Source organism: Lonchura striata, chromosome 5, assembly GCF_050655825.1.
Source record: "Lonchura striata isolate lonStrDom1 chromosome 5, ASM5065582v1, whole genome shotgun sequence".
Classification (NCBI taxonomy): Eukaryota; Metazoa; Chordata; class Aves; order Passeriformes; family Estrildidae; genus Lonchura; species Lonchura striata.
Window position 1 is genome coordinate 74,172,934 of NC_140707.1, and position 26,450 is coordinate 74,199,383.

The 26,450-nt window shown below is 52.0% G+C and overlaps 1 protein-coding gene across 9 annotated transcripts; it reads left to right on the forward strand.

Moving 5' to 3' along the window:
• The first annotated feature begins 14,090 nt into the window (after positions 1-14,090).
• Positions 14,091-24,592, forward strand: LOC146767463 (UBX domain-containing protein 1-like). Of its 9 annotated transcripts, none has more exons than XM_085581087.1 (7): positions 20,548-21,245; positions 21,497-21,550; positions 22,059-22,178; positions 22,900-23,032; positions 23,277-23,420; positions 24,017-24,068; positions 24,326-24,592. In XM_085581087.1, exons 1-4 carry the CDS (start codon positions 21,193-21,195, stop codon positions 22,907-22,909), a joined length of 237 nt encoding a protein of 78 aa, XP_085437213.1. In that variant the 5' UTR covers positions 20,548-21,192; the 3' UTR covers positions 22,910-23,032; positions 23,277-23,420; positions 24,017-24,068; positions 24,326-24,592. The 9 variants fall into 9 exon arrangements, 3 of the variants coding, with proteins under 3 accessions (XP_085437213.1, XP_085437211.1, XP_085437212.1); XM_085581086.1 differs by having other exon boundaries at positions 20,563-21,245; positions 23,274-23,420; XM_085581085.1 differs by having other exon boundaries at positions 22,900-23,420.
• The last annotated feature ends 1,858 nt before the right edge of the window (positions 24,593-26,450 follow it).

Below are 26,450 nucleotides of genomic sequence, written 5' to 3' on the forward strand. Positions count from 1 at the left end.
TGAGAGCGGGGTTCTGGGCTTTGAATTGAAATAATACAGCATAGGCACAGTGGCTGGGCATTGGTGGGTGGCAGCTGAAATCACTTCAGAACTGGGATATTGATTCTGGGGTGGGCTTAGACACCCTGGGGCACGAGCTGAAGTGTTGCAGAGCTGGAGCCAAGGCCAAGATCCTGCACGCTGAAGATGGAGAAAGGCACAGCTGGAGCTAACGAAGAGAGCTGGCAGTTAAATAAAGCTTGTGGGTGAAGAGCTGAAATCACTGGGGCTGGGAAAGGGGATTTGTAGGGCGGCTGCTGTAATCACTGCAGGGCTGGGAAAGGGGGCTGCACACTCCATAGGATCCGAAGGGCTGGCACAGGGACTGTGGGGTTCTTGCTGCCACATCCCTTTTATGCCTCTGACATGGATGCTGGGGCTGGGCTTGTGACTGAAACTAGAACAGGATGCGTAGTGCGCACGTGGGGGCTCTAACATTGCGCCTGAAAATCCCGGCAATGCAGTGATATGCTCTCGGTCTGCGACGACAACTGTGGGGCTGGGGGCAAAGTCACTGTGGGGCTGGGATTGTGTCTGAAAATGGAAAAAGAATTCTATTGCTGAGAGCGGGGTTCTGGGCTTTGAATTTAAATGATACAGGCTAGGCACAGTGGCTGGGCATTGGTGGGTGGCAGCTGAAATCACTGCAGGACTGGGATATTGATTCTGGGGTGGGCTTAGACACCCTGGGGCAGGAGCTGAAGTGTTGCAGAGCTGCAGCCAAGGCCAAGATCCTGCACGCTGAAGATGGAGAAAGGCACAGCTGGAGCTAACGAAGAGAGCTGGCAGTTAAATAAAGCTTGTGGGTGAAGAGCTGAAATCACTGGGGCTGGGAAAGGGGATTTGTAGGGCGGCTGCTGTAATCACTGCAGGGCTGGGAAAGGGGGCTGCACACTCCATAGGATCCGAAGGGCTGGCACAGGGACTGTGGGGTTCTTGCTGCCACATCCCTTTTATGCCTCTGACATGGATGCTGGGGCTGGGCTTGTGACTGAAACTAGAACAGGATGTGTAGTGCGCACATGGGGGCTCTAAGATTGCGCCTGAAAATCCCGGCAATGCAGGGATATGTTCTCGGTCTGCGACGGCACCTGTGGGGCTGGGGGCAAAGTCACTGTGGGGCTGGCAAATGGACTGTGGGGCTGGGATTGTGTCTGAAAATTGTAAAAGAACTCTATTGCTGAGAGCGGGGTTCTGGGCTTTGAATTGAAATAATACAGGGTAGGCACAGTGGCTGGGCATTGGTGGGTGGCAGCTGAAATCACTTCAGAACTGGGATATTGATTCTGGGGTGGGCTTAGACACCCTGGGGCACGAGCTGAAGTGTTGCAGAGCTGCAGCCAAGGCCAAGATCCTGCACGCTGAAGATGGAGAAAGGCACAGCTGGAGCTAACGAAGAGAGCTGGCAGTTAAATAAAGCTTGTGGGTGAAGAGCTGAAATCACTGGGGCTGGGAAAGGGGATTTGTAGGGCGGCTGCTGTAATCACTGCAGGGCTGGGAAAGGGGGCTGCACACTCCATAGGATCCGAAGGGCTGGCACAGGGACTGTGGAGTTCTTGCTGCCACATCCCTTTTATGCCTCTGACATGGATGCTGGGGCTGGGCTTGTGACTGAAACTAGAACAGGATGTGTAGTGCGCACATGGGGGCTCTAAGATTGCGCCTGAAAATCCCGGCAAATCAGTGATATGTTCTCGGTCTGCGACGGCACCTGTGGGGCTGGGGGCAAAGTCACTGTGAGGCTGGGATTGTGTCTGAAAATGGAAAAAGAATTCTATTGCTGAGAGCGGGGTTCTGGGCTTTGAATTGAAATAATATAGGCTAGGCACAGTGGCTGGGCATTGGTGGGTGGCAGCTGAAATCACTTCAGAACTGGGATATTGATTCTGGGGTGGGCTTAGACACCCTGGGGCACGAGCTGAAGTGTTGCAGAGCTGGAGCCAAGGCCAAGATCCTGCACGCTGAAGATGGAGAAAGGCACAGCTGGAGCTAACGAAGAGAGCTGGCAGTTAAATAAAGCTTGTGGGTGAAGAGCTGAAATCACTGGGGCTGGGAAAGGGGATTTGTAGGGCGGCTGCTGTAATCACTGCAGGGCTGGGAAAGGGGGCTGCACACTCCATAGGATCCGAAGGGCTGGCACAGGGACTGTGGGGTTCTTGCTGCCACATCCCTTTTATGCCTCTGACATGGATGCTGGGGCTGGGCTTGTGACTGAAACTAGAACAGGATGTGTAGTGCGCACGTGGGGGCTCTAAGATTGCGCCTGAAAATCCCGGCAAATCAGTGATATGTTCTCGGTCTGCGACGGCACCTGTGGGGCTGGGGGCAAAGTCACTGTGAGGCTGGGATTGTGTCTGAAAATGGAAAAAGAATTCTATTGCTGAGAGCGGGGTTCTGGGCTTTGAATTGAAATAATACAGCGTAGGCACAGTGGCTGGGCATTGGTGGGTGGCAGCTGAAATCACTTCAGAACTGGGATATTGATTCTGGGGTGGGCTTAGACACCCTGGGGCAGGAGCTGAAGTGTTGCAGAGCTGCAGCCAAGGCCAAGATCCTGCACGCTGAAGATGGAGAAAGGCACAGCTGGAGCTAACGAAGAGAGCTGGCAGTTAAATAAAGCTTGTGGGTGAAGAGCTGAAATCACTGGGGCTGGGAAAGGGGATTTGTAGGGCGGCTGCTGTAATCACTGCAGGGCTGGGAAAGGGGGCTGCACACTCCATAGGATCCGAAGGGCTGGCACAGGGACTGTGGGGTTCTTGCTGCCACATCCCTTTTATGCCTCTGACATGGATGCTGGGGCTGGGCTTGTGACTGAAACTAGAACAGGATGTGTAGTGCGCACATGGGGGCTCTAAGATTGCGCCTGAAAATCCCGGCAATGCAGGGATATGTTCTCGGTCTGCGACGGCACCTGTGGGGCTGGGGGCAAAGTCACTGTGGGGCTGGCAAATGGACTGTGGGGCTGGGATTGTGTCTGAAAATTGTAAAAGAACTCTATTGCTGAGAGCGGGGTTCTGGGCTTTGAATTGAAATAATACAGGGTAGGCACAGTGGCTGGGCATTGGTGGGTGGCAGCTGAAATCACTTCAGAACTGGGATATTGATTCTGGGGTGGGCTTAGACACCCTGGGGCACGAGCTGAAGTGTTGCAGAGCTGCAGCCAAGGCCAAGATCCTGCACGCTGAAGATGGAGAAAGGCACAGCTGGAGCTAACGAAGAGAGCTGGCAGTTAAATAAAGCTTGTGGGTGAAGAGCTGAAATCACTGGGGCTGGGAAAGGGGATTTGTAGGGCGGCTGCTGTAATCACTGCAGGGCTGGGAAAGGGGGCTGCACACTCCATAGGATCCGAAGGGCTGGCACAGGGACTGTGGAGTTCTTGCTGCCACATCCCTTTTATGCCTCTGACATGGATGCTGGGGCTGGGCTTGTGACTGAAACTAGAACAGGATGTGTAGTGCGCACATGGGGGCTCTAAGATTGCGCCTGAAAATCCCGGCAAATCAGTGATATGTTCTCGGTCTGCGACGGCACCTGTGGGGCTGGGGGCAAAGTCACTGTGAGGCTGGGATTGTGTCTGAAAATGGAAAAAGAATTCTATTGCTGAGAGCGGGGTTCTGGGCTTTGAATTGAAATAATATAGGCTAGGCACAGTGGCTGGGCATTGGTGGGTGGCAGCTGAAATCACTTCGGAACTGGGATATTGATTCTGGGGTGGGCTTAGACACCCTGGGGCAGGAGCTGAAGTGTTGCAGAGCTGCAGCCAAGGCCAAGATCCTGCACGCTGAAGATGGAGAAAGGCACAGCTGGAGCTAACGAAGAGAGCTGGCAGTTAAATAAAGCTTGTGGGTGAAGAGCTGAAATCACTGGGGCTGGGAAAGGGGATTTGTAGGGCGGCTGCTGTAATCACTGCAGGGCTGGGAAAGGGGGCTGCACACTCCATAGGATCCGAAGGGCTGGCACAGGGACTGTGGGGTTCTTGCTGCCACATCCCTTTTATGCCTCTGACATGGATGCTGGGGCTGGGCTTGTGACTGAAACTAGAACAGGATGTGTAGTGCGCACATGGGGGCTCTAAGATTGCGCCTGAAAATCCCGGCAAATCAGTGATATGTTCTCGGTCTGCGACGGCACCTGTGGGGCTGGGGGCAAAGTCACTGTGAGGCTGGGATTGTGTCTGAAAATGGAAAAAGAATTCTATTGCTGAGAGCGGGGTTCTGGGCTTTGAATTGAAATAATATAGGCTAGGCACAGTGGCTGGGCATTGGTGGGTGGCAGCTGAAATCACTTCAGAACTGGGATATTGATTCTGGGGTGGGCTTAGACACCCTGGGGCACGAGCTGAAGTGTTGCAGAGCTGGAGCCAAGGCCAAGATCCTGCACGCTGAAGATGGAGAAAGGCACAGCTGGAGCTAACGAAGAGAGCTGGCAGTTAAATAAAGCTTGTGGGTGAAGAGCTGAAATCACTGGGGCTGGGAAAGGGGATTTGTAGGGCGGCTGCTGTAATCACTGCAGGGCTGGGAAAGGGGGCTGCACACTCCATAGGATCCGAAGGGCTGGCACAGGGACTGTGGGGTTCTTGCTGCCACATCCCTTTTATGCCTCTGACATGGATGCTGGGGCTGGGCTTGTGACTGAAACTAGAACAGGATGTGTAGTGCACACGTGGGGGCTCTAAGATTGCGCCTGAAAATCCCGGCAATGCAGGGATATGTTCTCGGTCTGCGACGGCACCTGTGGGGCTGGGGGCAAAGTCACTGTGAGGCTGGGATTGTGTCTGAAAATGGAAAAAGAATTCTATTGCTGAGAGCGGGGTTCTGGGCTTTGAATTGAAATGATACAGGCTAGGCACAGTGGCTGGGCATTGGTGGGTGGCAGCTGAAATCACTTCAGAACTGGGATATTGATTCTGGGGTGGGCTTAGACACCCTGGGGCACGAGCTGAAGTGTTGCAGAGCTGGAGCCAAGGCCAAGATCCTGCACGCTGAAGATGGAGAAAGGCACAGCTGGAGCTAACGAAGAGAGCTGGCAGTTAAATAAAGCTTGTGGGTGAAGAGCTGAAATCACTGGGGCTGGGAAAGGGGATTTGTAGGGCGGCTGCTGTAATCACTGCAGGGCTGGGAAAGGGGGCTGCACACTCCATAGGATCCGAAGGGCTGGCACAGGGACTGTGGAGTTCTTGCTGCCACATCCCTTTTATGCCTCTGACATGGATGCTGGGGCTGGGCTTGTGACTGAAACTAGAACAGGATGTGTAGTGCGCACATGGGGGCTCTAAGATTGCGCCTGAAAATCCTGGCCATGCAGGGATATGTTCTCGGTCTGCGACGGCACCTGTGGGGCTGGGGGCAAAGTCACTGTGAGGCTGGGATTGTGTCTGAAAATGGAAAAAGAATTCTATTGCTGAGAGCGGGGTTCTGGGCTTTGAATTGAAATAATACAGCGTAGGCACAGTGGCTGGGCATTGGTGGGTGGCAGCTGAAATCACTTCAGAACTGGGATATTGATTCTGGGGTGGGCTTAGACACCCTGGGGCACGAGCTGAAGTGTTGCAGAGCTGGAGCCAAGGCCAAGATCCTGCACGCTGAAGATGGAGAAAGGCACAGCTGGAGCTAAAGAAGAGAGCTGGCAGTTAAATAAAGCTTGTGGGTGAAGAGCTGAAATCACTGGGGCTGGGAAAGGGGATTTGTAGGGCGGCTGCTGTAATCACTGCAGGGCTGGGAAAGGGGGCTGCACACTCCATAGGATCTGAAGGGCTGGCACAGGGACTGTGGGGTTCTTGCTGCCACATCCCTTTTATGCCTCTGACATGGATGCTGGGGCTGGGCTTGTGACTGAAACTAGAACAGGATGTGTAGTGCGCACATGGGGGCTCTAAGATTGCGCCTGAAAATCCTGGCAAATCAGTGATATGTTCTCGGTCTGCGACGGCACCTGTGGGGCTGGGGGCAAAGTCACTGTGGGGCTGGCAAATGGACTGTGGGGCTGGGATTGTGTCTGAAAATGGAAAAAGAATTCTATTGCTGAGAGCGGGGTTCTGGGCTTTGAATTGAAATAATACAGCATAGGCACAGTGGCTGGGCATTGGTGGGTGGCAGCTGAAATCACTTCGGAACTGGGATATTGATTCTGGGGTGGGCTTAGACACCCTGGGGCACGAGCTGAAGTGTTGCAGAGCTGCAGCCAAGGCCAAGATCCTGCACGCTGAAGATGGAGAAAGGCACAGCTGGAGCTAACGAAGAGAGCTGGCAGTTAAATAAAGCTTGTGGGTGAAGAGCTGAAATCACTGGGGCTGGGAAAGGGGATTTGTAGGGCGGCTGCTGTAATCACTGCAGGGCTGGGAAAGGGGGCTGCACACTCCATAGGATCTGAAGGGCTGGCACAGGGACTGTGGGGTTCTTGCCGCCACATCCCTTTATGCCTCTGACATGGATGCTGGGGCTGGGCTTGTGACTGAAACTGGATCAGGATGTTTGGTGTATATGTTTTTTAATTGTGTAATCAGATGGATTAAGAAAAGTAGACACCCGTAGCAGATTTCTGTTGGATCTGTGTCTGTGAGGATTGGGATGCGTGCTGGAGATGGAGAGACGCTCTTGGAGAGTGGCAAGAGCAGCAGGTGTGAGCTGTGAGGATGTGGAGGGTTCACAGCAGCCCCAGGTGTGAGCTGTGAGGATGATGAGGAGGGGGCGGCTCCTTCGGTGGCTGATTTAGGGGGTTTTCCTCACATCTCTTTTGCACGGAGCTGCTGGAGGAGAGGAGTTTTTGGGGGGCTCCCGGGGCTGTCTCCTGGAAGGACGGTGGGCGCTTCGGACAGGGTCTGGGGAATCACCTGGATCCCCACCTGGATACGTGGAGCATTGCTCAAAGGTGGAGCCGAGGGACAAATCTTTGTGTCGAGAAGCAGCAGCCAAGGAGGTGAGCCGGTGCGCCTTTGTAGCGGGGACTTTTCCCCTTTCCCTTTGAAATTTCGTCATCCTGAGGTTGAATTGGAGGGGGCAGTCCTGTTGTCCCCCCTTTTAAGGGGTTTGGACTGAGGTAAAAAGCCCCCTTTTGCCATGGTTTGAGGCAAGGCGCTTCTTTTCTTCTCTTCTAGAGGACGCGATTGAAGGGAAGCCTACGTTTCTGTGCCCTCGTTGGGGTGAGGTGAGCGCCGGAGCGTGGCGTCAGAGTCGGGGCTGCAGAGGAAGGGAGCTGCAGCCGTGGCAGCGCTGGCAGGGCGGGGATCGGGCTGTGCCGCTGCATTCGGGGCGCTTCTTCTGCCCCCGGCCCGGCAGCGAAGGGTCCGGCGCGGAGCCCTGCCGGCAGTGCCGGGGCTGGCCGGGGCGGAAGGGGAGCTGGGCGCGGCTGGGCTGCCGCGGGCCCGCCGGAGCCGCGCCGGTGCGAGCCGTGCGGAGCCGAGCGGAGCTTTGGCCGGGCCGGCGGGCGGGGGAGGCGGCGCGGGCGGGGCCGGTGCCGGCCGGTGCCGCCGCTCCGTCCGCTCCGGGCGCGGGGCTCGGGCGCCGCCGGGGCCCCCCGGGCCCGGTGCCGGCCCCGCCGGGCCGGGGGCAGCGGGCGGGGGTCTGCCGGCGCGGCGCCGCCTCTGCCTGCCGGAGGAGCCGCTTTCCTGCCGGAGCCGCGCTGCGCCCGGGGCCGGGAGCGCGGCTCCGCATCTTCCAGCCTCCCTCGCTGCGCTGCTTTTGAGGCGCTCCTGAGGAGCTCCTGGGATCGGTGGCTTTTGATCAGAGTCGCTGTAGGAGAAGGGCCCCGGGCGCTTCTTGGTTGTTACGGTTCTTGCTTCGGGTGCTCGTGGCACGGTTTTTGTTTTTGGGTTGAGTGTTGTTGTTGGATTTATTTTTGATCGGTTCTTATGTTTTTTAAGGTTGTGTTTCTAAAGGTTTACACTGATTTTTATGGGTCGGAGCATGGAGTAGAGGGTCGTTTTTCAATTCGGTTGTGGAGGCTTTTATTAGCGCGAGGGCGTAGTATTTGTTTTGCTGGGCTTGAGGGAGTGCCCTGGAGTTAATCGGTGAGGTTTATTTAATATTGATTAATGCATTCTTGTTTATTACATTATAGGGGTTTCATTCATTTGGCTTATTTGATTGCCGTGTATGTTTCATTGTTGCAGAGAACTTGGGAGATATTGTTTGTGGTTACATTTCTCTTTTGGCGACGTGTTTATTTCTAGGTGGTATTTGTGTTTTGATGGTTTGAGGCAATTTTTGTTTCTTGAGTTAGGAATACCTATTTTGTTGTTGTTAATATATATATTTTTTTTTGTAGTCTGATGTGTTTGGTTGTTGTTTTTTATTGGTTTTATTTTTGGGAGCATGGGCATTTCCATGGTGGATCTCTTTAGGTGTTTATTTTATTTGGGGGGTGAATTTTTTTTTCTTCGTGGTTCCCATATTTTTATATCTGTAATTATTTGGTGGGTTTTTTTAGTTAATTTTATAGAGCATTGGGTTCTCTTTATGAGTTAAAGTAGTGGTAGAGTTTTGGTTATTATTTTTTTTAGAATCGTTGGGAGTCTCTTGTATGGTTTGGAGTATGGTAAGTTAGTTGGCTTTTTTTTTTTTCCTTTAGAGTGGTTTTTGTGATTTGCTGTGTGGGTGTCTATAGGGTTTTTAAAATGTTTGTTTCGTTTTTGTGACGTGATAAGAGCTGCTAGTGAAAGGAGTGTAGTGCGGGTTTTTTTTTGCTGGTAGTTGTTTGGCTGGTGGAGCCTTTCTGAATTTTTTGGACGGTACTGGTGGGAATTTGATGCTGTTTGTTTTGGCATTTTATTTTTAGGAATTCGATTATAACTGCAGTGTTTTAACTAGAACTCTAATGAAATAGAACACATGCATAAACATGATAATGGGAATATGAAACTTCAATTTTAAATGTAAATGGAAAACATATAACTTAAACGTGTAATATAAATAATGCCGTCCATTACTATTAGGTATAACCTTGTTTGATATGGAGTATTTTATATGCTTATATGCATATAAATATCGATTATAAACATAAATATCCGTATAGAAATGTATAATTAATACATGTGGATATATGAATATTACAAAACAATAGGAATCAATACAGTACCTAATGCGTATTTTACTGTATGTGTCTTATTATAACGCATTTCATGTCATAAATACTATATATCGAAATATAGTACCTCAATATGTTGTGATAGAATAGATAAGTACTTGTAAAAATCAAAAATAGGAATATAGAAATATTTAAATATAATTTAGAATAAAGGGGATTTTTATTTTCTATTTGGTATTAGGTAGGGGTTTTATTATAAAAATTATAAATAGAAATAAAATAAAATTAGAAATCTTTGTATAGAAATATATCCTAAATACGTTAAGATCTATATAAAAATTCAAAGGTAAGTAAACATAAGTATTAGCAGTGTGTATGAAATAGAATTTAAAAAATAGTTTATCTATCTCGCTACCTTATTATATATGTATAAAATATATTTATAAATACATCAATATAAAGTAGAAGTTAAAAGGTGGCTATAATGATGAAAAAAATATAAAAATATTCGAAAATCGTTTAAAGAAAGGGCTTTTTTGTTTTTATTTGGTTGGAGGCAGGGTTTTAATGGAAAAGATATGAATATACATTTTAGTTTGATATAATTCTAAATGTGGAAATATATAATCAATGTATACAGGTGTATATATAAAATTATGAAATAGAAATAAAAATTAGTATTAGGAAGAGATAGACTATAAATAGCATCATACATCAATCTACATTTAAAATATAAATTTGAATATAAATGCGAAAAGTAGAGATACATTTAAATTGAGTTTAAATAAAGGGTTTTTTTTAAAAGATTTTTACTTGGATAGAGGCAGGGTTTTATTTTAAGCAATATAAACCTTTTAGAAATCTAAATCTAACTATAGAAATATGTAGGCAATCTAATAAGATATGTATAAAAAATAAAATGTAATAAAATAGAATAGGAATAAATGTAAGAAATTATAAAAATACAATTTTCCATCAGTATCCATTACAAATCCGACTGTGAGTATAAATCTGAAAAATATAAAAACAAGCCTTGTTGCAATGCAGTTTAGGAGGAAAGCTTTTTTCTTTCGGTTCCTATCGGGTCGCAGGCAGGCTTTTTGTTCCGTTCTTTCCCGCGCGGACGCTTTGGGGCGTTCGCTGCCGAGGCCGTGCCGGCGGGGACGGCGCGGTGCTGCCGCCGTGTGGGCAGAGAGCGGTACTGCAGCCCGCCGCCCGCGGCCGCCATCTTGGGAGTGGCGTGGCGCGGCCTCGCTTGACCTTCTCGAGAGGGCGCGAAAACGAGGACGTTGAAACTCGAGGACCCGTGTCTGTTTTTTACACTGCCTGAATTGCGCGCAACGCCGGCGCCCCCCGACGGGATTTTCCGCGGAGTTTCGGGTGTCGTGCACACGGGCTGTGGGGTCAGCAGCACCGCGAGCGTGCGGGTTTTTGGCGGTAGCCGACAGGCATGGGCGAAAAACGCCTCTCTCCGTCACGGTCCCCACGGGCCGCCATCGTGTCGCGGACCCTCTGGACAAGTGCTGCCGCCTTGTGGGCACAGGGCGGTACTGCAGCCCCCCAGCCGGAGCCCGGCCGAAGCGGCGGGAGGGGCGAGGGGCGGGAGCGAGCGGCGAGCGGGGCGGTGTCTGTGAGTGAGGGGAGGGCTGGAGGCGGCTCCGCGGGCCGAGGGCGGCCGGGGCCGGTGCCGGCCGGTGCCGCCGCTCCGTCCGCTCCGGGCGCGGGGCTCGGGCGCCGCCGGGGCCCCCCGGGCCCGGTGCCGGCCCCGCCGGGCCGGGGGCAGCGGGCGGGGGTCTGCCGGCGCGGCGCCGCCTCTGCCTGCCGGAGGAGCCGCTTTCCTGCCGGAGCCGCGCTGCGCCCGGGGCCGGGAGCGCGGCTCCGCATCTTCCAGCCTCCCTCGCTGCGCTGCTTTTTAGGGTCTTATCGATGTGTTTTAAGGATTATGGAGCTGTTCTAAGAGCTCTTCGGAATATGTAGGGATTTTTTTTTTTAAAAGCTTCTTTGGGGGCTTTTAGGGGTGTCTTAAAGTAGGGTATTTTTATTGTATTTTAAGGGCGTTCTGAGGCTATTTTTATGTTTTTGTGGGGGTTTTAAGGCATTTTGAAGATGTGGGGTTTTTTTAGGGCATTTTTATGGGGTTTTAGGGTCTTTTCATGGCATAGAGGCTGAGGGGCAGCTTGAGGGGCACTGTGGGGCCTTGAGGGTGACGGAGGCTGGGAGCTGAGGGGGGAACAGGGGAGGGGACAGTGGGTGACAGAGAGAGATGCTGAGGGGGGCAGGGGCAGCTGGAGGGTGACACAGAGAAGCTGGGGGCTGAGGGGCAGAAGAGAGGGATTAAGGGTGGCACACAGGAGCTGAGGGGCAGCTGAGAGGGGGCTCGAGGGTGACAGCCAGAGCCTGAGGGCTGGGGGGCCGAGGGAGGGGTCAGGGGTAAAGGGTGAGGCCTTGAGGGCTGGACAGTCCAGTGGAGATCAGGGCTACAGGGTACAGCTTAGGAGGCAAGTTAGGGTACAGGTACGGCACCCCTCACGCCACCCGTACCTCACCCTAAGCAGCCTTTTCCCTTTTCAGCCCCAACAACAGCAGCACAGCACAGCAAGCCTGACAGCGAGACCACACCGGAAGCCTCCCAGTGGGACAGGGCAGCGACCCTCGCACCAGGACAACGCCGGAACCCTCAGAGGACAACAGGACCCGCTGCTAAAAGGTAGGGATGACATCTGTGGGCTAGAGAGCAACAGGAAGGGGTTTGGAGGCTGAGCAGGCTTCCTTGAGTGTTTGTTTTTTTTTTGCAGGGCTATTAGGAATATTTAGGGGAATTTTGAAGGCTTTCTCTGGTGACTTTTAGAGAATTGTTATGCCTTCCTAATGGCTATTGTAGAATTCCTTGGTGCATTTTTAGTGTCAGGATGTGGGTCTGACAGAATGCCCACTGAAAATGCAGAGTACTACTGGAATGTACTGGAATGCTTTGGGAAGGTGCCAGTGGAGGGCCAGTGGGTAAGGTGCCATGATGGTGGTCTGAAGGTTGTGATTTGTGAGCAAAGCAAGGTGGTTGTGGTTAGGGTTTTATGGTGGCAGATTTCTTGAGGTGAAATCCAGCACAGAAAATATCAAGCCCCAAGCTTTGTACTGTCAGTTTGCAACAGGTATTTGGTAAGAAATAAAAAACCCTGAGTACTTGGGGATGGGAGATTTGGACTGGGAGAAATCCTGCGCTGTTTTGACATTGAGGAGGCAAAAGGAAATTTAGGACCTGACAACCCAGGGGCATTGCAGGGCCCTGTGAATAAATGAGGGATATCTACTTGGTGAAAGCAAATTCAGCAGCCCAGGTTCCTGGCGTCAGTTTGAAGGGCTCCCTTGGCACTGTCAGAAAAGCACAAGTTTGGGGGGGGGGGCAGCTGGGGTCTGAATATATCCTTTAATATTCGGATTATTTCCAGTCAGCCTCACCCTAAGACCCAGGGAGCTCTGCGCACAATCACAGGCCATTTTCCCTGGGAAAGAAAACTCACCAGTCCAGGTTCCTGATGTTAGTTTGTAGGGCTCCCTATTATATTTTATATTATCTTTATTATAATATTAACTATAATTAATATTAAATATAATATAATATTAAATAAAATATATTTTATTATCTTCCCTGCAAGCAGAAGGAGGTGCAGATTCACGGTGCTTTGTGCTCAAGAGGGGCAGTGAATCTCTGTGGGTGCTTCTGCCCTTTTTCCCTGACCCTAAAGAGAAGAGACACTGTCCCTGCATGGACAGTCTTGGTCTGGAAGTAGTTGGCCTCAGTAACACAGTGTTTTAAGGGCAGAGGAGAGGAGAGGTGGTTCCCATGCCTGTGGGCAGCTCTTCCCGAGAGCAGGAGAGGGGACTGCATTGTTAAGTAGCAAGTGGATGTGTTTCCCAAAGAAAACTTCAGAAATTAAGCTCCAGGGGCAAATACTGTGAGGTTCTACCACCTCCTTGAGGACAGCGTTAAAACCACAGAGGCATCAGCAGAGCTTGGAGCAGGACTGGCCAACCCCAGAGCGCCTCACGAAGCCCTCTGTGTGTCTGTGGCAGTCGAGTAGCACCTGGGGGGTGCTGAAAGTCCCAGTTCTGAGAGAAAATTCTGTTTAACTTGTACACGTTGGCTGGGTGTGTCCCCCCAGTACAGCTCGGTTCTTCTCTGAGGCGGTGCCTGACAGGGTCTCTCCCTGTTAAGGGCCGGGCGTGTTTTTGGCACAACACAGCAAAGTGGATTATTTGCCCGGCGTTCTCAGGAGAATAATGGTGAGCAGCAGAATTGCTGGGTTGTGGCTGCTGTGCGGCTGAGATCGTGCAGTGATGTTTGGTGTTCTCGATTGTAGCTGAGCACGGGACCACAGCCCGGTGACCATAGGACATTCCCCGCAGGCGAAGCAGCCTCCATTGCCACGCGACGTGGATTCTCATCCCCAGATGCCAGAGAGATAAGTGGAGGGCTAAGGCCCACAGAGGGGGTGAAAGTGGGGTGCTGGGAGGGCCTTTTGAATCAGCTTTGGGGGCAGGGATGTGCAAGAAGTGTCCCCTTAGACCAGCTAAAGGGAAAGTGTCTGTTTTGATCACAGTGCTGAGGTGCTCAGGGCAGAGCAGTTCTGGTGTGTGTCCTGTCACTTGTCTCTGGTGCACTCTGTGTTCTTTGGGTCTCTCGGTCCTTTCTTCTCCTCAAAAGCTCTCTCTCCCTGTCCTGTGTCACGGGTGTCTGCACGTATTTGTCCCACAGCTGCTCTGCCCTGCTGCATAGCCTGTAATAGCACAAGTCCTGGGGACTTGAAATTTGTAATTTGCAGGGTGTAGTTGGGCTCTAGATTGTATCAGGAGATTGACATAACATGTTTGGTGCTGTTAAGTTGTCCTGCAGCCATTTGACACTAGTCCTAACTTCCTTTCAGATGCAGACAGTTCAGATCAGTGGCAGAGAGCCCCAGTCCTGGGTGAGGGTGCTGCCATGATCAGGTCAGTCATTGTTTGCACTTGCAGGAGCAGCCTAAAGGGTGACCGTGTTAGAGCAGTGTTCTTTGCCTTTATTTTTAGGAGGTCCAGGCAGATAGCAGCAGTCAAGGCCCTGTGTGCCAGGTGAGCAGTGGACAGAAGGAGTTGTTCTTGCTCAGGTTTCAGGTTTTGGTGCAATTGTAAGCATCCACTCTTGGTTACTTTGTTTTATTTTAGGCAGTCATCTTGCAAGATGTCTCTGGTCCGGATGTCTGGATGTCCAAGGCCAGGTGGGTGCAAGCGTAAGGTCTGGGTGGGTGTGCTTTTCAGGTCAGGGGGATGTTGTTTTCACAGTATCTCAGTGTGGGTTGTTTTGCTTTGTTTTTTTGCAGGTGCTGTCGCTGCCCTAGCTGTGTGAAGGAACAGAGGCGAGCGGGTGAGTTGGCATTTTGGCACAGTGACTCACAGGTGACCCTTATGCAGCAGCATGCTAAGTGTGTACCCTTTTGTTTTTCAGGTATCCTCCAGGCAGCTTGTGGAGTCAAATTGAGACTTCAGGTGAGCCGGGGCAGCGGTGTGTCGGAGTTTCGGGGATTCCTCTTTTCGTGGGCACTAGTTGCATTTTCTGTTTTGTCTTAGGTACCCTGAGGAGGAGCGTAGCTGAAGTTTGGAAACAGCAGCACCGAAGCTGATGCAGAGAACGTCTCGCCGTCCACATCCAACTGACATTGGATTCCATCCGGTTGTCTTGCAAAAGCCAAGTGCTGGGGCCAGTAGGTGGGAGATGGGGGGAAAACCTTTACTATCACAGGAGGCTATTTGATGTTAGCTTGGAGAATAGGCCCATAGTGGGACGGGCCCCTCGGGAGCAAAGGGAGAGGGTTTCTCCTCAGCCCCCCCAGAGTCTTCGCTGGGCAGGGCAGTTCCGATCCCTCTCTGGTTCTCGTGACGTTCGCATCGGCGGCCTTCTTTGACTCTTGACGTTGTCGTGGATCTTTTCACCATAGGAGCCTGCCTTCATGTCTGGAGCTATAGCTACAGTCACCCTGTAGTCATTTCTTCCTTCTCTAGGCCTACTGAGCTTCTTAGGCTTCCTCTTAAGTGCTTTGGCACTAACATCTTGAAAGGAGTTGCATGTCATCATCAAGTGCTACTGCCCTAGGGCTTTCTTTTCTTTGGCATCATCAGCCCATGGCTCATCTTGGGCTAGGAATCTTGGGTCCATAAGGTGAAATTGCCAGGCAGTTTCCACTTGTGTCCGTGTCACGTTGTCTGTGTCCGTGTCACGTTGTCTGTGTCATAGGCCTTTGTTACATCTCCATGCTTTAGCAACATCATTTTGTGCCGTATTGGCCATATTTTGCTCACGTACCTTCCCGGATATCAATTATTCTGGCATTTTTACATATTCACTTTTTGGGTCCGGACGATGTACACGAGATGTTCTCATCCATCTTCATTCTCAGTTTTGGTAGCCCTTCTCATGGACTTCCGTACGGAGCTTATTAGCCCCTCATCACCTGACCACAGTAGTTCCGTAGCATCTGCCTTCTCAAAGGATATAGGGCTCAAAAATTAGTCTTCTGGAGAATTATATCAAGTCCTCACTTATCTTGTATCTCTGTCAGCTTACGTTGTATGCACTTATGATGCACCTACCTGTGTCTGCTTCTATTGTATGTGCGTATGTTGCGCCTACCTATGTTAGCTTATATTGTTTGTGCTTACACTGTATGTACCTACGTTGGCTTATGTTGTTTGTGCTTATACTGTACGTACCTACGTTGCCTTATGTTGTTTGTGCTTATACTGTATGTACCTACGTTGGCTTATGTTGTATGCACCTCTGTTGTGGCAATTATGATCGGAGCTGCCTTGCCCGGGCAAGTAGTCACGCTCAGGTAGAGCAGTTATAAAGCTTTGCCGTTCATCTGTTCTCTACGGGGTTTGGGGTACAACACTGATGGGCCCAGAGTTGGTATAGCTCCTAGCTCTCAGATAGTCAGTCACTGACCGCCTCCCCTTGTCTCGTAGGTCCCCGGGTCCCTACAGAATTTCCTGGAATCTACCATTTGACATGGAGGTCCTGCGGTCAGAAGAAGCGTTTAAGCATATTCTTCAGTGCAGCGTTTCACGTAAGGGTGGCAGCCAGCGTGTCAGCAGAAGAATGTGTGAGAGTGTGACTGTCTGTGTCTGTCTGTGAGAGTTTGTGTGTGCTTGTGTCTGCAGCTGTGTGTGTGTGTGGAGCAGATACAACCTTGTGTGTATGGCCTTTGCCTTTCAGGGGGGGTTTTCATCAGGCAGGAGGATTTTTTGGGAGTCTCTGGAGCGAGTTGCCGTGAATGTGAGTTTGTGCGTAACGCGAAGGGGGCGTGCACGTCGGCGGAGCGTTTTGCGCCGTTTTTGTTCCGGGTGCGTCATAACAATAAAAGCATTGTGGACTTTTCTGAAATGGAGACACGGTTATATTGTGTCAATATGTATTTGGCTTGTAGTACATTATATTGTTCTGTCTTTGCAGTTGTTCCTATCTTTTGATGTATTTTGCTGTATGTAAATTGGACTTGTACTTTTGTGCCTAGGTATGATGTATTCTTTGTTGTATTTGTCTCTGTACTTGCATTTGTATGCATTGTTTCCCTGTGTATTGCTGAAGTTTAAGGGAATAAAGATTAATCAGCCCTAATAATGATGCCTCTTACCCTCTGCCCTGCCCACCATTCATCTCCTGTCTTTCTTTGGTGTGGTTGAGTCCTATCATTTTCACCCTTTTTCTCCCTTTGCCTCTTACTTTCCTCTTTAGTCTATTCCTCACTTTATCCTTCCATGTGTAACTCTTTGTCTCTGGCTATGTTTTCCTTTGTTTCCATTTCTAACACATCTCTATGTTTCTCTAACCCTATTTCCTTCTCACCCTATTTTCTTCCATTCCTCTACATGTATTTCCCCATGTCTCTTTGTCTGTCTCTTTCAATCTAGGTTTCACTATGTTTTCTTCTTTTTTTTTCCTTTGTCAGCCTTTGTCTTTCTAACACTTGCTATCATTGTCTTTGTCTCTGACCCTTTTTCCTTTTCTGTCCAACTTTAACTTTTTTGTCTAACTCTCTATTTCTTTCTCTCTTGAACCCTACCTTGTGTTCAGTCTCTCCATTTGTTTTCCTGTAGGTTTTCAGCTCTATTTCTTCTTTTTCTTGTCTCTCTATTTGCTTTTCTCTTTCATTTCAAGTGCTTCCTTTTCTGTTTGTCTTTCACTCTTTTTCTCCTTACCCCTCCTTTCTTTTGCCTTTCTCTTTCCAATCTGACTTTTTTAGTTTTTCTTTTTATCTCTCTTTTATTTTTCTTGCTCTGTTTTCTTCTTACTCTCTTCCTTTTCTTCTTCTCACTCTTTCTTCTTGCTCTCTTCTTCTCTCTTCTTCTTCCTCTCACTATCCTCGTCTTCTCCTCGCTCTCTCCTCTTCTTCTCACTCCTCTTCCTCCTCTCTCCTCACTCCTCTTCTTCTTCCTCTCTCCTCACTCCTCTTCCTCCTCTCTCCTCTTCTTCTCACTCTCTCTCCTCTTCTTCTCGCTCTCTCCTTTTCTTCTCACTCCTCTTCCTCCTCTCCTCTTCTCACTTTCTCCTCTTCCTCCTCTTTCTTCTTCCTCTGACACTCTCCTCTTCTTCTTACTCTCTCCTTTCACTCTCCTCTTCTTCTCACACTCTCCTTTTCTTCATCTCACTCTCTCCTTCTCACTCGCTCCTCTTCCTCCTCTCTCCTCACTTTCTCCTCTTCCTCCTCTCCTCTTCTTCCTCTCTCCTCTTCTTGTTCTCTCTTCTTCTCACTCTGTCCTCTTCTCACACTCTCTCCTCACACTCTCTCCTCTTCTCACACTCTCTTCATCTCTCTCTCCTTTTCTCCTCACTCTCTCCTCTTCCTCCTCTCTCCTCTTCTTCCTCTCACTCTCTCCTCTTATTCTTCTCACCCTCTCCTCTTCTTCATCTCACTCTCTCCTTTTCTTCTCACTCTGTCCTCTTCCTCCTTTCTCCTCACTTTCTCCTCTTCTTCCTCTCTCTTCTTCTTCCTCACTCTCTCCACTTCTCACCTCTCCTTTTCTTCTCTCTCTCCTTTTCCTCCTCTCTCTCTCCTTTTCCTCTCCTCTTCTTCTCACTTTCTCCTCTTCCTCCTCTTTCTTCTTCCTCTGACACTCTCCTCTTCTTCTTACTCTCTCCTTTCACTCTCCTCTTCTTCTCACACTCTCCTTTTCTTCATCTCACTCTCTCCTTCTCACTCGCTCCTCTTCCTCCTCTCTCCTCACTTGCTCCTCTTCCTCCTCTCTCCTTTTCTCACTTTCTCCTCTTCCTCTCCTCTTCTTGTTCTCACTCTCTTTTCTTCTTCTCATGCTCTCCTCTTCTTCTCACTCTCTTCTTCATCTTTCTCCTTTTCTTCTCAGTCTCTTCCTCCTCTCCTCACTTTCTCCTCTTCCTCCTCTCACTTCTTCCTCCTCTCTCTTCTCACTCTCTCCTCTTCTTCTCACTCTCTCCTCTTCTCACACTCTCTTCTTCATCTCTCTCCTTTTCTCCTCCTCTCTCCTCTTCCTCCTCTCTCCTCTCTCCTCTTCCTCCTCTCTCCTCTTCCTCCTCTCTCCTCTTCCTCCTCTCTCCTCTTCCTTCTCTCTCCTCTTCCTCCTCTCTCCTCTTCTTCTCACTCTCCTTCTCTCTCTTATCTTCCTCCTCTCTCTCTCCGTTTCTTCCTCTCACTCCTCTTCCTCCTCTCTTCCTCTTGTCACTCTCTCCTCTCTTCTTCTTCTCACACTCTCTTCATCTCTCCTTTTCTTCTCACTCTCTCCTCTTTCTCCTCTCTCCTCTTCTTCTCACTCTCTCTTCTCACTCTGTCCTCTTCTTCTCACACTCTCTTCATCTCACTCTCTCCTTTCCTTCTCTCTCTTTCCTCTTCCTCTTCTCTCCTCCTTCGCACTCGCTGCTCTTCCTCCTCTCTCCTATTCTTCTTCTCTCTCCTCTTCCTCCTCTCCGTCTCCTCTTCTTCCTCTCACTTTCTCCTCTTCCTCCTCTCTCTTCTTCCTCCTTTCTTCTTCTTCTCACTTCTTCCTCCCACTCTCTCCACTTCTCACTCTCTCCTCTTCATCTCACTCTCTCCTTCTCACTCTCTCCTCTCTCTCATCTTCCTCCTCTCTCCTCTTCTTCCTCTCACTTACTCCTCTTCCTCCTCTCTCTTCCTCTTGTCACTCTCCTTTCCTTCTCACACTCTCTTCTTCCTCTCACGCTTTCCTCTTCTTCTTGCTCTCTCCTGTCCTTCTCACACTCTTCTTCATCTCTCTCCCTTTCTTCTCACTCCTCTTCCTCCTCTCTCTTCTTTTTCTTCTCACTCTCTTGTCTTCCTCATCTCTCTTTTTCCTTACTCTCTCCTCTTCCTGCTCTCTCCTTTTCTTCTTCTCCCTCTCTCTCTCCTTATCACTCTCTCCTCTTCTTCTCACTGTCTCCTTCTCTTTCTCTCTTTTTTTTCCTTTCTGTACTTAGAATAAAAAAGCAGGAGTAGAAAATACTGTGCTCCGAGGAAGTAAAAAAAGAAAACAACTTTAAAAATAAAAATTTCTACTCCCTGGGAGCATCAAAGTAAAAATAAAAATTTTTACTCCCTGGTAGCATCAAATTTTCTACTGCTGTGCCTGACAATCTTTTTGGGTAGGGGAGGGGTCTGTCTGGTAGCCACACCCCCACCCTGAATCCTCCCTCTACCCTAACCCCTTCCCTGACCCACCCTCCACCCCCTCCCCCACACCCTGACCCCGCCCCTAACCACGCCCCCAATGCTGACCCCCTCCCCCTAACCCCCACCCCGTCCTTACCCCCTCCCCTGGCCTCGCCCCCAGCCACACACCCTCCCCTGACTTCTACTGATACCTATTAAGATACGTATAAAAATCTGAAATAAAATATAATAGGAATAAATGTAAGAAATTATGAAAATATAATTTTCCATCAATATCCATTACAAATCCGAATGTGAATATAAATATGAAAAATAGAAAAATAAAGCATATTGAAATGCAGCTTAAGAGGAAAGCTTTTTTCTTTCGGTTCCTATCGGGTCGCAGGCAGGCTTTTTGTTCCGTTCTTTCCCGCGCGGACGCTTTGGGGCGTTCGCTGCCGAGGCCGTGCCGGCGGGGACGGCGCGGTGCTGCCGCCGTGTGGGCAGAGAGCGGTACTGCAGCCCCCCAGCCAGTGCCCGGCAAAACCACTGAGTGGCTTGGCGCGGTCTCGCTTGAAAAGTGCTGCCGCCTTGTGGGCACAGGGCGGTACTGCAGCCCGGCCGCCCGCGGCCTCCCTCTTGGGAGTGGCTTGGCGCGGACTCGCTTGAAAAGTGCTGCCGCCTTGTGGACAAAGGGCGGTACTGCAGCCCGGCCGCCCGCGGCCTCCCTCTTGCGAGTGGCTTGGCGCGGACTCGCTTGAAAAGTGCTGCCGCCTTGTGGGCACAGGGCGGTACTGCAGCCCGGCTGCCTTCTTGGGAGCGGCTAGGCACGGACTCGCTTGGAAAAGTGCTGCCGCCTTGTGGACAAAGGGCGGTACTGCAGCCCGGCCGCCCTCTTGGGAGCGGCTTGGCGCGGACTCGCTTGAAAAGTGCTGCCGCTTTGTGGGCACAGGGCGGTACTGCAGCCCCGCCACCCACGGCCGCCCTCTTGCGAGTGGCTTGGCGCAGACTCGCTTGAAAAGTGCTGCCGCCTTGTGAACACAGGGCGGTACTGTGGCCCCACCACCCACGGCCGCCCTCTTGGGAGTGGCTTGGCGCGGACTCGCTTGAAAAGTGCTGCCGCCTTGTGGACAAAGGGCGGTACTGCAGCCCGGCCGCCCGCGGCCTCCCTCTTGCGAGTGGCTTGGCGCGGACTCGCTTGAAAAGTGCTGCCGCCTTGTGGGCACAGGGCGGTACTGCAGCCCCCCAGCCAGCGCCCGGCAAAACCGGCGGGAGGGGCGAGGGGCGGCAGCGAGCGGCGAGCGGGGCGGTGTCTGTGAGTGAGGGGAGGGCTGGAGGCGGCTCCGCGGCGGCGCCGGATTAGGATGGCAGCGGCGAGGGAGGCTTTCTGTCCCGTTCCGGCCGCCGTCCGTACCGGAACGCTTTGTGCCTTTCTGTCCCTCGCCGGCCGCCGTCCCCCACGTGTCGCGAGCCCGGCGCCGCCGTGATGGCGGCGGGCGGTGGGACCGGGCTCGGGCGGCTCTGGAGGCGCTGCTGGAGGTGGGATTCGGGGCCCGGCGCGCTGAGGGCGGCGGCACCGGGGGGACAGCGGGGGAGGGCGGGCGGGAGCAGCCGGAGGGGACCCGGCACCGGCACCGGGAATGGGATTATGGCGGGGGCGGGACACACGGACAGGCCCCGGAGCCCTCGGGACCCCCAAAACTCCACCGGGACCCCCAAAAAACCCCCCGGGACCCCTCAGAACCCTCTGGGACCCCCCAAAAATAACCGGGAGCCCCCCGGTCCCGCAGGGCGAAGGCGCTGGCGCTGACCGGGAACCGGGGAGTGGAGCCGGCCATGGACTGGTGAGGGGGGACCCCAAGAACACTCCCGGGACCCCCAAAAATACCCGGCGGGATCCCCCCAAAACAGCCCCGGGATCACCAAAAACAGCCTCGGGAACCCAAAAATTCCCTTCAGAAGCCCCAAAAATCCCCCTGGGACCCTCAAAAACCCCCTGAGACCCCCAAAATTCCCTTCAGGACCCCAACCCCCCCCCCCCAGGACCCCCAAAATTCCTCCCAAAAACCCCCTGAAACCTCCAAAATTCTCCCCAGGACTCCAAAGCCCTCCCTGGGACGCCCAAAATTCTCTTTGGGACCCCAAAACTCCCCCTGTGACCTCCAAATTTCCCTTTAGGACCCCTGAAATTCCTCCTGGGACCCCTGAAATTCCTCCTGGGACCCCCAAAACCCCCTGAGACCCCAAAAGTCCTCCTGGGATGCCCCAAAAACCTTCCAGAACCCCCCAGGACCCCCTCCAATTTTGGGTCCCCCCCCGATTCGGGGTTCCCCCCGGTTTTTGGGTCCCCAGGCTGGTGGCTCATGAGGACGACCCCGACTCGGACCCCGAACTCCCCCCGGGTTTGGGGGCGCCGCCCGCGGGCCTGGGGGGGCCCCGGCAGCCGCCGGCCCCCGAGGACGAGACCCAGAAGTGAATTTTGGGGGTCGGGGGGGAATTTGGGGTTTGGGAAGGAAATTTTGGGGTATGGGGAGCTCAGGGATATTTTGGGGTTCAGAGTGGTTAATTTGGGGTTTCAGGGTGTTTATGGGCAGGGTTTTCGGGTATTCTCGGGAGGGCTTTGGGGTATTCTTTGGTGGGTTTTAGGGTATTTTTGGGTGGATTTTTTGGGATATTTTTGGGACGGTTTTGGGTTGGTTTTGAGGCATTTTATGGTGAGTTTTTTGGATATTTTTAGGAGGGTTTGGGTAGTTTTGGGTGGGTTTTTTGGGGGCATTTAGGACGATTTTGGGGTATTTTTGGGTGGGTTTTGGGCTGAAGGCGGCTCAGCGGCGGCGCTGGAGAAGGATGGCAGCGGCGAGGGGGGCCCGGCGGGGCCCTGCCTTTGCCAGCCCCTCCTGCCGCCCTCCTTGGAATGGTTTGGGGCAGTATGGGGTTATTGAGGTAGGAGTAATTATTTTGTTGTTGTTGATTTAATGTGGTGTTTTTTTGTTTGTTTGTTGTTGTCGTTTGATGTATTTGGTTTGTAGAGCAGGAACTGTAGACAGAATCCTGCAGAAGTAATATGGAATTTGTCCTCCCAAAACCCACCCGGCTTCCAACCACTTTCAGCACGTGGTCTTCCTTAGCAGCACATGGTACCCCACACTTGGGAGCCGGTGCACTCTACTTTTCTCTCCTCCTTTGCTGACAGATCCTGCTGAGGCTGAGGACAAAGCCCTACCCCTACACGGACAAGGCAGCAGACCTGGTTCGGGAAGCCAGCGTGCTCCAGGCTGCTCCAGGACTCTGATCAAACATCAGCATCCCCGTCTCTCACGTTGATGGTATGTGGTAACCCCTTAAGAACAGAATTCCACCTTTTCTAACCCTAAGCAGCAAACTGGGGATGGGTAACTCTAGAAATCTAGAAATCCTGTCATGTAAGGACCTCCAGGTTTCAGCCCTCCGTGTGTCCTTGGTATCAGAAGCTGGAATTGCAGAGTTGCCACTTTACCTCCAAACGTAATTTTTGATGTGGTTGTGCCACTTTAACAGTATATGAAATCTCTCTTCGTGTTCTTGCAGCAGCATTTTCGAACCACAATGGAAATCTAGTCCTTCTGCCCGGAGCTGTTCACAGAATTGTGGAATTCCAGATGGGTTTGGATGGGAAGGCACCTTTTTTTTTGCAGCATTAGATTTTTGCAGCATTGCAGCTTTTCAAGCTTCTAAGTAAGTTACTTCATTCAGATTTAAACTCTCTTGAAGCATGCTTGATATGGTTTGTTTTTTTCATTGTTATGTTAGTTTTTGTTTTGGTTTTAATTTGGCTTTCTTTTTTGCCTGGCGTAGGAAAATTTTACAGCTCTCACTTTTTTCTTCTCCAGTTGAGTATTACCAGTGTTACCTTCTTAATTCAAAAACCATTTGCTGTATGGAAAAAGCACCTTGCCTTTGTGAAGGGCCAGGTGGGAACTGTTTTAATGGCCAGTGGCACAGCCCCGTAGCACACAATTCCCAGGAAGTGGGGAGCCCTCTGCCAGGCAGAGCCACCTGGCCAGGTTCCTGCGGGTGCTGCTGCTGTACCCGGCTGATGAGGTGAGAAGCAGCTTGGCTTTACTGCCAAAATAAAACTCACCCGTTTTCCTATGAATCCCAGCAAAGTGGTCCCAAAGGCTCTGTCACTCAGTCTCTGCTTCCATTGGTGTGGAGAGGCTGGATCCCAGTTATCACCCCAGCAGTGCCCCTGCCTCCCTTTTCCCCACTTTTCTGTTCCAGTCGTGCGAAACATTCAGGCTTTGTTTTCTTCCCCCTGCGGTTCACTGCAGATCCCAGAAAACCCACAGGAGGGAAGATCATTCCTTGTGCTTCCACCTCCAGGTGAGAGAGGAGATGGTCACATCCTAGGAGCCTGATTTTGGAATGTTTTATGGAATTGGCCCAGTGGCTTTTACTTCTGGGGTTCCTGGAGTCTGTCCCTGGCAGGTCCAGCCTGTGCTTCAACTGAGAGCCCTCAGTCCGCAGGGAAATGAACCTTTGGGGAAGTTCTTACAGCTCTGCTTAGTGCTTTATGAATGGTGATGATTTTCTGGAAGTAGGCTGTCCATTCTGACCCTTTTTCTTCCCTCTCCCTGCAGACTGTACCTGCTGAGAGGCTGAGGTGAGACCAGGATCTGTAAAATCCCTGACTCTCCGTGTTTTCCTGAGGCTGAAGCCGTGTTTGCTGTCAGTGACGACAGGGTGGGAGATGCTAAACACTGAAAACTTTGGGGTTTTTCCCCTGAACTCCCCAAGACTCTCTGCAGCTGTGCCCTGTCTCTCTCTCGAAAGAGTTTCTGGATTTACAAAGGTTTTTACATTCTGCAATATTTATCTATAACTCGATTAAAAAGAATCATACTGTATCAATGTGGTGTTAATTACTTTGTTTGAGTCGGTTAATTAAAGCAAATTGTTGGTAAGGGGTTTGAACATCCCTTAGTTGGAGCTGGCAGCTCTTATTTAATTTCTCTTCATTCCTTTAATTTCTTTCAATTATTTCTTGAGCCATTACTGCAATTAGGATGTACAGTAAGGACAAGAGCATTTCTGCCCTGCTGGATTGGGAAATCCGAGCCCAATTCCTTGGAGAGATTGAGGGGATGGGGATCTGTGCCTCAAGCTGGGTTTTGACAGTGGGAATTTGGTGAGGAAGGAAGAGGAGAGATCCCACGGAAAGTGGCTGAGGCCAGTTCCGCTGGCTTTGGGTGCTCCTACCCCCGAGAAAATCATCCTGGCTGAAGGGAGCTGGAAGAAGCCAGGGGGCTGCGCCGGGGGCTGTGCAGGGACCCCAAACCCTGGTCAGGGGCGCTGGGCAGTACCAGCTGCAGAGGAACGCTGCAGAGGGGCTGCGCTGGAGCCCCTCAGCTTCCATGCAGAGATGCTGGCACTGCGGGGCTTTCGGGACACTGCCGAGAGGCTCCGCTGCCAGAGCCGGGGAGTTCTCCCGTTCTTTTCTGTCGTGCTGGGCACTTGGCAAGTCCTTCGAGCCCCGCAGGCTGCCAGTGCCAGCGGAGCAGCTGGAATCACAGACGGTCACACAGAAACCGGGCTGGGAGAGCAAATGAGCCGTTCCATGTTGTTTTTCACAACGCGTTTTGGATTTATACCAGAATCTCTTCTCTCCCCTCAGACCCCGTACCCCTGAGTTCTGAGTTTCCTCACAGAAATGTCTCGGCCTGCACCGGGAAAAAGAAAATTCCCTGGCACGGCGGGGAGCGGCGGGGTTTGGGGGTGCTGGGGCGGCACGGGGGTCCCCGCGCCCCGGCCGGTCTCGGTCAGCCCCGGGAAATCGCCGCCGCCGCCGGCTCGGCCCCGGCGCCGCCCCGGTGCTCCGGCCCGAGAGAGACCCCGACCCGCCCGCCGGGGCAGAGGCGGCACCGCCGGGAGCCGAAGCGGCACCCCCGGGCCCATCCCGGCGGGCCGGGAGCGATGGCCCCGCCTCCATCCCGGGCGGGCCGGAGCCTCAGGGGCGGGGCCGGGCCGGAGCCTCAGGGGCGGGGCCGGCGCTGGCTCAGGTGCGCGGGACCGCGGGGCACCTGCGTGGGGTGGGGCCGAGCTTATTTAAGTGCCGGGAATCGCTGCAGCCGCCATTTGCTCACTCGGAGCGCGGTGCGGGTGGTGGGTTCTGTGCGGGCTCCGCAGCTTCGCCCGTCTCTCCTTCTCCCCCTTTACTCTTCCTTCCTCCTGCTCCCATTCCCCTTCTTTCCCTGCCTTTCCCCCGTTTTCCTGTCCTCCCCAAAGCCGACTGCTTTCGCTCCCCTTTTGTGCCCCCTTCTACTCTTCCTTCCTTCTGCTCCTATTCCCCTTCTTTGTCTTCCTCCTTTTCCTTCTCGTCCCATTTCGGCCTCCCGTCCCACCATCTACCCTTCCTTCGTTTTCTCCATATTTCTGTTTTTTATCCCCTAAACCCACTCTCCCTCCTCCCCCAAACGCGACGCCCCCCACTCGTCCCTCACCTGTCCCTGCCCCGCTGCTCCGTTCCATTCCCCCTCTCTCCCTCCTCTGTCCCGTCCCTCTTTCCCCCTGCCGGCCTTTCCCTTCCCCGCCCGCTTTCCTCCGCAGCCCGACCTCCCTCCCCACCTTCCCGCATGCCCCGCTCTGCCTCCTCTCTTCCCGTCCCTTTTTCCTTCTTTCCTCGCAGCCGCGGGGCTCGGGGCGCCGCAGAATAAAGCCCAGAGGGCCGGAGCCGGCGCCCCCCGCCCTCGCTGGGGTCCCCACACG